This window comes from Ruditapes philippinarum, unplaced genomic scaffold, assembly GCF_026571515.1.
Source record: "Ruditapes philippinarum isolate M1 unplaced genomic scaffold, ASM2657151v2 ctg275_1_1_1_1, whole genome shotgun sequence".
NCBI classification, from domain to species: domain Eukaryota; kingdom Metazoa; phylum Mollusca; class Bivalvia; order Venerida; family Veneridae; genus Ruditapes; species Ruditapes philippinarum.
The window spans coordinates 112,197-125,000 of NW_026852998.1; the positions used below are offsets into that span (position 1 = coordinate 112,197).

The window sequence follows — 12,804 nt, forward strand, 5'->3', positions numbered from 1 at the left end:
ATGAGAGGAAGACTTCAGGTGCCCCTCTGGGCATTATTTTAGTCACGGGTGGCACCTGATAGAAAGGCTTTAGGAACCATAAGACTCCACTTGACCAATATTGTAATTATTTGATACACCTATATACGCCTTGCATAAAACTAATGAAGAGTCACTCGATTCAAGTCATTTGAAGCTAAAAAAACATCAATTTCTCATTGTAATTATAAAAAAATTCTTACATTTGCCTATTTGTAGTCTTTTAATTTTCGTAGTAAATTGCATCAAATATATTTTACCGACTGACTTCTCTTGTTATATATATGTTCAGGTTTTTCTTATTAGTACAAATGAATTAAAAAATATGTTATTTTTTTAGGGGATTTCAATTTAAATGCAATTAGTTAATGAAAAATTTTAATGTTAACGACAAACCTACAAATACAGTCAAAAAATTTACAGGAAAATACATCCGGAAAAATTTTAGGGGTTAAAAGGAAAGGGTGAATCCCCATACTTTTGAAAATTTGTAATTTTTTTGACATGTAGTAATACCATTGTATTGTTTGTGCTTTGAACATTTTGATGTTTAGACCAGGCATTGTCTTGCCAATAATAATAAAAATAGATCTGTGATATAACAGGGGGGCAGTGGGAATTTGTTAATTTTTTTTTTAAATATTTTGCTGTAAAAACATATACAAGACGTCACATATGACTGACTTTACCTTAGTTTTGCCATCTCAGTACGTATAACAACGTTATTGCCACATATTTTTTTTATTATTCCATATCAAATTAAAACTAGCCACAAGAACAGACGATACATAAACTGTGTGTTGTTTGTTTCTTTCAGTACAAAAAGGACTTTGTTACTTTACATCTAGAAAAACAAGAGACTTTGCCATGGACAACTTTTATTGAATCAGGTATACATTTTGTATTCGTAGTTCACATGAGCACAAAGTGCTGAGAGGAGTGTTTTGATGATAGCATGTTGACCGCTTTGCTTCATCTTAAATACTAATAAAGTTATGATATTGTAACACACCTTGTTGAGTTCTACAAGTCACACTGATATTTTCGTCACAAGGTCAAAGAAACTGGCCTTTTAAATTGATATCATACCCATCTAAGTGCATATAGTGAGTGAACTGGTGAATGTCGAAATAAGTTAATATTTTGCGGTTATTTATTTAATTTTTATAAGATACTTTGTGTGAACAATGAATAACTCACGTGGCCCCAAGGTAATTTCGTTATATATCCATCGAAAATAACCGATAAGCTCAATTTATAAAAAGAGTGGGACATTCTTTTCATATTTTCCAATATCAACTGTTTGTTTAACAGTTAATCATTTGAAGTATTATGGTCAATTCAGCTCAACCCGACAATGAAAAAATGACCATAATGTCACTTAAGGTAAATTTTCTCGGTAACCCTTATTACTTGGCTTTCCTGTTCACAATCATCCTGCCATGCATTAGACTTTTTGGCCTGACTAACACTTTTGTAAAGGTTATTTTCTAAAGTAAACACAATAATTCTCTTTAAACTAACAATATGTGTTCACGAAAAAAAAAACTGGAATAAATTTTTAAAAGGCAAATAATGAAGACTATTTTTGCTATCTCCTTTTCATTTCAAAAGCATAGTTAAGTAACAAATAATAATTATATTATTCGTATTGTATGGATATATTTTTGTATGCTCATCACTTGTTCAATGCCACCATTGACCGTTGTCTTTCAATGAAAGTTTACTGACATAAAATTGGTAGGGCCTTGTTAAAGCTATGTTACCTTCTTAGGGTAAAATTGAATTAATTTTCGATGTGTTTTTAGCATGGCATTTTATTGTCTTTCACTTAATTAGGTCAGATAATTTTTGGTTATGTTAGCCTAATTATGGAGCTAACCGAGTTGAAAAAAAAAAGTAAAAAAAGATTAATTTTAATTGGACTTTGATTTAGGTTAGAAATGAATGACAACGAAATCAGTTTTAGCATCATTTGGTGGACCATCCTAAAGTTTAAGTAAAAGTAGATTGCGTGTTCTCTACCGATAGATAGATAGATAAACATTTGCACGCCTTTTTTTAATTTATATGGTATAAACTCTATATAATGTATATTACACATATAACTTGTCACATTTTTAAATGATTTTTGATATTGACGTTTTTCTAAATACATTTCTAAATACATATTCAATAAGAAAGGTCCCCAAACACGGCTTAATTCGAAAGGTTTCAGTCTGTTATATTGAGCCTGTTCATAAATAAAGTTGAAAGTTTTGTTTTTAAAAATGAAGTAATTCACTGTCTATTATAGGCTTAGACCAATCAGCTAAAGACCCCGACTTTGATAATGACCAGGCACCAGAAGAGTATTCCTCTTTTGCACATGCAGGCTATGATTACATTACGGACTATCTTAATGCATTAAATAACGGTAAAGAAGAAGACACAACCATAAGACTTATGATAATTGGATGCTTCGGTCAAGGTAAAACCACGCTAGCCAGAAGGTTAATGTCGCATGACTTAGATGGAGTACAAAGTACAAATGGCATAGACATTTATAACGTTACATGCCAACAGGATGAAAATGTTTGGAACAGTTTAACAGAGGAAGATTCTTATGGACACACTATGAAAAGACTGGCTCAGATAAGTATGACACAAGCTGACGATACAAAAACTGAAAATGATGACAATGCGTTAGATGGTGCAATTTCCACCAGTTCACAAGTTATTTATTCTAGAACCACACCCACTCCTAGTTCTAAACCAGTTTTGACAAAGGATGAAAAATTATCAATTTTTTGGGGAGATTTTATGGATGATCCAAGGCTAAACGACAGCCTATCACTTTTTGAGCAATTTAAACAAGAAATTTAAAAAAAAGCAAAAAAATATTGTGAAAAAAAACAAAAAAATTCACTTTGGGGGTTTTTGGGGGTCAAAATTTTTTTTTTTACGCAACTCCCCCCCGAAATTTTTTCCCCCTTCCGGGGAAAACCAAATTTATTTTTTTAGTATTTGACTTCATAAAAACATTAACCCCCCCCCATTATTTATTTTTGACTATCCAGGCGGTACGCATCCAGTTTTGAATCAATGGAAAAAATTTAATTTGAAAATTTTTTGGGGCACTCAGTAAAAATCATATGGGCGGCAACAAAGAGTTTTTATCAACCACAAAATTTTTTTTAGTTTGGGAACGCTAAAGATGGGGTCAAGGAAAGAAGGGGAAAGCTGAAAGACTTTTTTTAATTTTATCAGAGAAAAAGTTTATTTGGGCGTCAAAAAGAATCATAATTACCCCCGAATGTTTTGCTATAGCAGGCAAAGATCTAACAGATGGTAAAGTTAATCGCCTTCGGGAAACAATTGTAGATATAGGGAGGAAGAAAACGGAAATGCTACCTGCCAGCTGGCTGCTTCTTGAGTATTTATTACGGCAAAGACAAAATATTATAAGATTTGAGGAGGTGATGAAATTGAATAAAGATTACGGGTCTCCGATTGGTTCAAAACATGAAATGAAATCATTTCTAAAATTCCATCATGCCAGAGGAACATTCATTTACTTTGATGAAGGCGAATTGGCTGAATTTGTTGTCCTGAAGCCTTCGTTCATAGTTGATGCTTTCAAATGCATCCTCACATCTGGTAAGTTTTGCAGAAAGGACACAGCTCTGCGACCTTTGTGGCAAAAGCTTACAACAAGGGCTATTTTAGACCCGGGTCTTTTGCAGTCTGTCTGGAGTAATGATGGCAATAAGGATTTCATTCAGTTTAAAGATGTTCTTCTGGCTATTTTGAAAAGACATAAGATCATTTCTGAGGCACTAAAGTTTGATGATAACACTGCGGAGTTGTCATCACTTGGCTACTACATAGTTCCTAGTTTCCTGAGAAAGGCGAAACAAGATGAAATAGAGATTTTCGTTGGGAAAAGACGTTCCACCACAGTTTCACTAGTTTTTATATTTGACAATGAAGCAGTTGTTACAACAGTATTTCAAAGAATTACAGGTGCAGCGGTTGGAAGTTGGTCAGTCCTTGAACTGAATGGAAGTAGTTTGCTGTTTGAGAATGCAGGTGTGTACAGGATTAATCAGAGGCATGCAGGTGTGATTACTTATGCTGAAAATAAGCTAGAATTGTTGGTAGCTCCTATGTGCATCGAAGAAAACATACAAGCTGAAGTGGCCGATTTTTTTCGAAGATTTGTTGAAAATGTGATACTAAATGAATTTCTGAAGCTTCGGAGTTCTGAAGAAATAGATGAAATACCATTTAAAGTGGCAGTTAGATGCCAACACCAACTACATAATTGCAAAGGAAGTAAAGCATTATATGACTTAGGAAATTTGAAGAAGCAGTCAGAGAAAAAAGTATGTTGTCCAGACAATGTCGGTCATGAAAGTATTGACATTGACCACATCTTACATGAATGGTATGGGCAAAATATAGTTGTTGCAGACGTACCAAAACGTACGCTCACAAGAAAAGAACATGCAGTACTGTCCACTGCTATTGGATCTGAATGGAGGATTCTTGGATCACTGCTAGGAGTCAATGAAATAACTCTACAACAGATAGAGCTTGACTATCATAGAACGTCTATGAGGATTTATGAGATGCTCGGATCATGGGAAAAAGAGAAGGAGGAGAAGGCTTCTTTGGATGTTTTTGTAAAAGAAATTAACAAACTTCCACCTAACACAGTCAGAATGGATGTGATAAGAAATCTGATAAATGATATTTACAAATAAAAGACATGTTTCTGTTTGAAGATCAAACCAAACATTCGCTCTAATGCAATGGGATGTTGTGTGTTTGTTTTTACTTCTATCACCAAGGTTAATCATAAACTTTGCAAATTTGTATGTTTCTTGAATTGACATTTCCTTTTATAGATATGAGTCTATTAGTCGCTAAGCATGTCTGTGTATCTGGCGGTCAAAATGTTGTTAAGTGACAGTTTAAGTATCATTATTATTTTAATATTATAAGAAGAAAAATAAAAAGTAAAATCGTTCATGAAGTGTCCTTGTAAAATGTTTGTAAAATGAAACAGATGTTGTTAAGACCAGAGCTCGAGTTTGACTGCTGGCTGGTAACAGAGAGACACACAAAGCAATTTAAACATAATAACAAGGCTAGCTTTTAAAAAAGCTAGTAGCGACTCGCTTCGTAATTTTTTTCAAGGGGTGTGTTTAAATGTAAAAATGACAGCTCTGTTAGCTGAAGAGACTTCAGCGAACATCAAAATAAAAGTGAAGTCAACACTGGCCCGGTGCCCGATGGCCAGTGTATATAAGTTCAGGCCAGTGTAAATTTAAGAAAATTTTGTTAATTATTTAGTAGAATAAATTCAAAACTGGAATTCGGGCCAGTAAATTCAAAATCTTAAACTCATTGACTGAAAGTGACATATAAAGTTCTCTCAGTTTAACCAAGATGAGTATGAGTATATATGAAGGTGCATGTAAACAGATTGAATGAAGAACCTATGTCTATGCACATTTACTATATGGCCTGTTGACCTTGACCACAAAATGTTAGATAGGTAGATTTCATAAAGATGTCTCTTTATACAAAATTAAGTTGTAATACATGTATGTTATTTAGTATTGGAATGAGAGGCACAAGTCCTAAAGTAAACACAAGTTGTCAATCAATTCAGCCAGAAAAGCCGGGATCCTATTAAAAAATATAGGGATCCCGGAAATTGACCAGTCTAAGAAGATGTTTTTCAGATAAGCCGGGATCCTATTAAAACATATAGGGATACCGGGAATTGACCAGTTCAAGAATATAGTTTTCAGAAAAGCCGGGATCGTATTAAAATTTAAATAGATCTCACGGATTGGCCAGTTCAAGTATATAGTTTTCAGAAAAGCTGGGATCGTTTTAAAATATATAGGGATCCCGGGATTTGACCAATTCAAGAAAATAGTCTTTGATTTTTCCAATTAATTAGGCATATAATTATAAGTATTGTGATTTCCGCATTTTAAGTTTGTTAATAAATAGCTCTAAATATATCTATATTATAAGTTAAATTAATTTAACGTTCATTATATACAATAAAAAAATTAACGTTTAATGGCCTTTCATTACGACAACAATCAACACAAATATAGTTCATTAGGTTTTTCCTCCTTATCTTATACGATCCCGGATCCCGGGCGTCCCGGATCCCGGCCAGTAAATACATACACTAAATACCGGAAAGGATAAAATGACCGGAAAAAAGGAAAAATATAAAATGCACAGAACCAGATGTACACTTATGTTAATTAACCAAACGAAAACTTACTACAGAGAAAACAGGTGAAATCGCTAAATCAGAAGTCAGTGTAAATATGATTTATTGAAAAGAATTCATAAAGACAAACATTTTAATCATCATTATATCTTTGCGCTCAAAACAATACTTGCTGATTTTTAAAAATGGCGTGAAAATTGAAGGTTTTTTGACGGTTTGTAAGATTAAATTTGATTGGCTAAATAATTTTGGATCCTAGCCCTGATAGATAAATTTTGTAGAAAGCTGGAAGCCAAGCTTCGATTAAATTTTTGGATAGCTTCGGAGTTTTAGGTTGTTTCTCAGTAAAATCCTACCGTAATACCGGCTCGCCGTGGCGAGCCGGCAATTAAAGGGAAGTAACAGAATTACAAACTTGAAGGGTTACTAAATGAGACCATGACACATACTGACTAGTGAATGCAAATGATTCATATCATGGTATGTTGTAGTGGACAAAAGAAAATCAGAACGATTTTGGCTCTAAAATCGTGAACAAAGTTAATAAATTAATTGAGACTTAATTACAAAAAAGATCTTGTTGAAATATTAGTAGAATGTTTATTAATTTGAAAATGTCAGAAAAAGGGCGGCCATAGAACATTTCCATGTGAAAAGAATATCACTCAAATACATACATGAACAAATTACGGTCTATACAATTTATGAATAAATAAGCACATGAATTATATACGAAAGCCTAAATGTATAAGAAATAAATAAGAAAGGCTTTATAACGCGAATCAAAAGGCGTAATTACGCGAAACAAAAGGCGAAATACATGTAATGCGAATAAAGGTGTAATAACACGAATTGATTGTAAGAATTTAAGACAATTAAGTTGTGAGTAGATTCTTTAGTAATTCCTACAAATCATGATGATAATATATTGGTGATGATAATAATGATGATGAATAAAACGTAATAATATTTCAATCTAATATTGATTTTTCCCCTTTAACTAGTGTTCAAATGACCTTTGCCTTTCAGAAAAAAAGCTAGTATGAGCCAACGTCATTTTTCGCTGACGTTGTCCACGAGTTTGACCGTACACCAGATATAGACTACATTTTGAATCTCTTGTTTTGAAATAATCTCGTATTAAAGATAACACTTAAAAGCTGCGGTGACTGATCTTAAAATCTAATCACACGATTTAATTAGGACACAGCACCTTCCCTTTGTATAAAGTAAATAAAAATACGTTATCATTGGTTGATATTGAAATATATGTACATATATATATCGTCGTGGTTTCTTACTATAGTGATTTTAAACGGTTGTGAAACACGCAAAGGAGGGCCACTAAATGTAAGTATATTGTTGTGTACTTGTTTTAGATGTAAACGATTTTGATTCAACTTATAAACAGGAAACTAAAGATATTATTCTCGAATTGTAATGTAAAATGACACGTGAAACTTAATTTTCTTCATCAACTGTTAACAATGAAACACACGAGTAAATTAGTATGCGGCTCCTGAATTGTTCCGTTATTATATGTATGTAGACCTAATAGTATTATAGTTGAAGTTGTACAGGGCTGCATTTTTACGGTAAATCCTAAGTGTATCCCAAGTCCAAAAACATATTACCAACTATAGGACTAATTTGAGACTGTTTAAATTAATATATTTATCTTTAGTCAAAATCTTACACTTCGTTTAAAATATTCTCATGAGAAAGTTAAGAACTACATACTATGACACGCGTTTTAATTAGCAATGTGTTAATGTTTATCTGCATTGCTATTCAGAAATTGAAGAAGTCTTCACATATGAATCATAAGTTAGGACATTTTCCGTGAAATTGCAAAATTGTCCCGATTTTTGTCTTAAGACTGATTATACTCGTACAATGAGGACTTTTAATGAAGCACAACCCTGTGTATTACCAACTTTCAGTACCAAAATAGAGCATCAATTGTTACCTGTCCAACAATAATTTTTAAACCATAGGGATGCGGACATCGATAGCACATGTCATTGTTTTTTTATATTTATCCTAAATTAATCATATGAAAAAGCATAGTAATACAGTGGAGCCTTGCTAATCCGAACCCTTCTAATCCGGAATCCTTTCTTATCCGAACGAAGTGTCCAATCCCGATTTTATTTGTTCTATTTTCAATAGTAAAAAACCTTTCGGATCCGGAACCTGTCTACTCCGAATTCCGGACGATTTTTTCAATTTTTGTTCTTATTTTACTATAAAATTTACCTCTCGGATCCGAACAGATTTTTCCAAATGTCACACCTTCATTCAAAATAACAAATAATCGCACATCTTGCAGGTGTTAACATACACCAAACTGATAAGAGTAAAAAATATTTTGCTTGATTAATGGGTGAAACGTATGATCTGCAAAGGTGTGAAAATTACACTTAGCTTGCCTTGATATCTTCTATAATTGCTTAATTGATTGTTTTTAGTCAGCTTCTATATATATTTTGATATAATGCAATAGAAATATCTTTTAATCCTTTGTATTGGATTCAATGTTACGTGATTAAGTAATGCAAATTAATGGAAACTGTCTGTGAATTCGGATAGTCGCTGAATCGGATAAGAGTAAACAACAATTGACAAATGCTGGTCCGAATATCTAATCATGTCTCGGCCTCCTGTTTAACATCGTAGGTTAACTTACCCTTGATGACATAATATTTTTGCTTATTTATTTATTTTTATTCTTTATTTTTGTATTCACATGTATTAAAATGAACGATAAGAGACTGCAAAAATAAAATATCTAAATTGCAATTTCAAATGCATTCCAGTTTTCTTTCCTTCAACTATTTTGCAAATAACATGAAAAAAACATGTAAAAAACCCTTCTTATTGGGAAACCTTTCTAATCCGGAAACCTTTCTAATCCGAACTTTTCTTCTGGTCCGGACGAGTTCGGATTAGACAGGTTCCACTGTATATATAAATACATTGTATCTTAACATTTAATCAATATACATATGCATGCGTTTTTATTGTCGCGCTATTACTGAAAAATAAATTACTCTAGTATTTCATACAAAGGGTAACATTGTCAAAATGAAATGGAGATTAAGAAACTTCGTGTATATATAAAGTTTCTTTTTAAAAAATAGTTGTAGATTATGAACAAATAATTACACATGATATAATCATTCCTAACAGTGTAGTTATCACAATGAGCGAGAAGCAGCCCATCATCAGCTCGCAGCCGGACGGGTACCAGAAGGGACCTGTTGTAATGGTACAGCCAGAGTTTGGTTCCGTGCAGGGCAAGATTATCATTCCCATGACCGGAAACAGGGAGTGGTCATCCGGCCTCTTTGATTGTACACAAGATGTAACTAATTGTACGTTTTCTGTTGTTGTTTTAACATAAGTAGACCTTAGAATGCTTTCTCTTTTCTTTTAAAATATATTTTGTTGATTATAGAGTAACTAAAACATACTATATATATTAATTCATGTTTATATTAAACAGTCGCCATATTTAGATTAACGTTTATTAATTTTCGACATCACAAGAAATATCTTTGCTTACTAAATGTTATGTTATCGAAAGAGCATCTGATTAGTACGAGAGGGGGTAGCCCCAGAGTTTTAATCAAATTGCCGAGTGTTTCGGTGTTCTTTCTTTTTTGTATCATAGTCAACATAAAGACACGTTCCCTAGCTGTTGTCACAATATGAAATCCCAGAAAAAAGTAACCAATGAACGAGCATCTGGATATGATATTGCTATCACTTTCCCGTTCTCTGCCGTCACAATAAGTAAACCCCAGCAAAAATGAGTCAATCCATTGACACGCTCTGGAGTGCAGGTACCTAATACCTGCACTTCAGTTAACGCACTGTGCGTGTTTATGTATACTTTTTAACTCTGACACATTTTCAACAGAAAGGTCCCCAAACTATGATACAAGAATAATTTACTCTCTTTCTGGTTTGCTGTTACGTCATTCCTCAACTGCGTGCCTCTTTTGGAAGTAAAATTTTAAAATCGGCATGTGTAGAAGAAAAAAAATACAAAATGTAATGGACGACAATTGCATTTCAGGTGTAATGGTAGCGTGTTTTGGGCCGTGTGTGCAGTGCCAATTATCATCACGTATGGGCGAGATTCTATGTGCTCCCGTGTGCATTCCCGGAGCTATGATTGCCCTTAGACAGAGACTTCGTACTCTTGGTGGAATACAGGTTTGTTAAACAAAACACAGACATAGATAAAATAAAACAAGCATTGTCCTCGTTTTGCTTTTATATAAGACCGACATTTAATTTTAATACAATATTTATCTAATCAACAATGTAAACTGTCATACTAATTTTATATGATCTAATCTGGTGTGATTTTTTTCCAGGGTTCTCTATGTCATGACTGCCTTGTGTTAAATTTCTGTGGCGCATGCGCAGTGTGTCAAATGAAGAGAGAGATGGATGCAATGGGAATTGTATAGATGTCCTGTAAACGTTGTCCAAGACTGGCCAATGCATTGTGTTATGCGATCGTGTTTCATCAAGTGCTGGTCATTAATACTAAAACTGTTTAACAAAGCATAATATTGTGTGCAAAATCATTTTACATCCTTTTGAACATTTTGTCTTTTTGCAAACTTTTACTTTATGTGAAAAAGATACTTGCTGTCTGTCAATCATAACAATAAATCATTGTCTTCAATTATCATTTTATGTTATCAGTCAAAAAATGTTAAAATAAATAACCATAGGTCACTTAATTATCTATATTTATGTCCCAAACAACGAGGGAGTGTATCTACATATTAGAAATCATATGATAAAACCCCATTAAAAACCAAAGATGATTTCTTTTATAAAATACAGGTAAGAAGTGTTACAGCAAGGTAGCTGGTCAGATATTGTTAGACATATTCAATTTTATATTGAGCTTTGCTGAATTGCTTTGTTGTTAAGGGATTACCACAGGCTGGTAACTGGTTATATATGAACACAGTCCAGGAAAAGTTGATGAAAAAGCGAAACTTGATTAAACACTTTGAGGTCATGACAAATAGAATTTGACTCAAGGCATGAAGTACAGCAAAGAGGGGATCATGTATTCTTCTATGGTATTGTCAATTGGACAATGATGTATCTTACGGATGAGACATATCCTAAGCATCAACTGTTCTTGTTCAGTTAGTCAGCCGAGATTTAGATATTGCATCATGTCAACACTATGAATCATAATTATCTAACTCTTATAAACATGAAGACAATGGTACAAATATATAAGCTCTGGGATTTATCAGAGGAAGCTTTCTTTTTAAGACTTTCACTAGTTTTGAAACAGGAGACCCTTAGGGTTGAACCAATTTTGACCTCTGGAACACGATTTATATTGTTCAGTTGACATATCAGGTACCTTAGCTCTAGGTGTTGTATGCAACTTGACTTTTTTAAACAATCTTTAAATCCATATAATATTCAACCGTATGGTCATTTTCCTTAGGAGCTTCTGTTCAATACCACAAAGCAGTTCTTTATACCATATATTTAAGGTCAAGCTTCTATTTCATTCTTAAAATATTTTTAAAGGGAAACCCAAAATCAGAAACAATGTTTTAAAACCACTTTTTAAGGGGATCTTTCCTGTCCAAACGGGGGTTAATTTTTGATTTTTAAAACCCTTTCCATGCTAAAATTTCCAAAAATTTTTATCTTTTCAATCTAAACCTAAATTTTTCATCTTTTGTTGAAAAATTTTTCAAAATATGTAGGTAGTGAATACCCAACAGACAAAGAGCAGACCATGTACACACCTCAAAGTTGTACCAGCTTATCTTGGTCTGTTCTGCTTGCATACATGTAGGTAGCATTTGTTGCCGCAAGCAGACAAAGGGTTTAAGGAATTGTTTACAATAATCATTACAACAGATAACTGGTAGCTAGAGAGATGTCAATCTTAACCTGTATTTCAAGTGTGCACATGAGATTTGGATAAATTTGTAAACTACTGACAGGCAACATGACCTTGATATTTTACTATTTTTTATCCCAGATGATCAATATACAAACATTGACTTTGACTTGCCATGCCAACATTTTGACCATGTTTCACCTTAACTTTTGGATAGAAAGTGAATAACTTAAAGAGAATCGGCTGTTTAGTTGTGAACAGCTTATGGGCACTAAATGATCAAAGCAGTATTTCACTTATTTCTCAGGCAGCTAGCAGTCACCAAATTTATTGTGCTTCATCAACCAAATACTTTGTATCTAAATTGCAGATCACATTATCAAATCAATTAAATCTTATCACCCTAAGTATCTTAAATGGACTTGTCCATCTTTCAATCTTATTATCTGGACAAAACCATTCCTCAGTTTCATGGAAAATATTAAAATTTATTGTGAGAAGACATCAAAGCAGACCATAATTTGACAGCAGGGGCATGCCAGCTGGTCTTGGTCTGAACTGGTTACTTGGGTAGATTCAGTTGAAACTAGCTGACAAAAGTTAAATTATACGCAGTATTTTATAGATATATATT

General features: G+C 33.2%; 3 protein-coding genes across 3 annotated transcripts; all 3 read left to right on the plus strand.

The window, feature by feature from the left end:
- Nucleotides 1-2,883, plus strand: LOC132730640 (uncharacterized). Its single transcript, XM_060716615.1, has 3 exons — nucleotides 1-18; nucleotides 788-908; nucleotides 2,315-2,883. The coding sequence occupies exons 1-3, from the start codon at nucleotides 1-3 to the stop codon at nucleotides 2,881-2,883; spliced, it is 708 nt and encodes a 235-aa protein (XP_060572598.1).
- A 521-nt stretch (nucleotides 2,884-3,404) lies between these two features.
- Nucleotides 3,405-4,766, plus strand: LOC132731006 (uncharacterized). The gene has a single exon (XM_060717106.1). The coding sequence runs from the start codon at nucleotides 3,405-3,407 to the stop codon at nucleotides 4,764-4,766; it is 1,362 nt and encodes a 453-aa protein (XP_060573089.1).
- Nucleotides 4,767-7,481: 2,715 nt separating this feature from the next.
- On the plus strand, nucleotides 7,482-10,970 carry LOC132730685 (cornifelin homolog). Its single transcript, XM_060716667.1, has 4 exons — nucleotides 7,482-7,615; nucleotides 9,458-9,642; nucleotides 10,350-10,489; nucleotides 10,654-10,970. The coding sequence occupies exons 2-4, from the start codon at nucleotides 9,471-9,473 to the stop codon at nucleotides 10,747-10,749; spliced, it is 408 nt and encodes a 135-aa protein (XP_060572650.1). The 5' UTR covers nucleotides 7,482-7,615; nucleotides 9,458-9,470; the 3' UTR covers nucleotides 10,750-10,970.
- The last annotated feature ends 1,834 nt before the right edge of the window (nucleotides 10,971-12,804 follow it).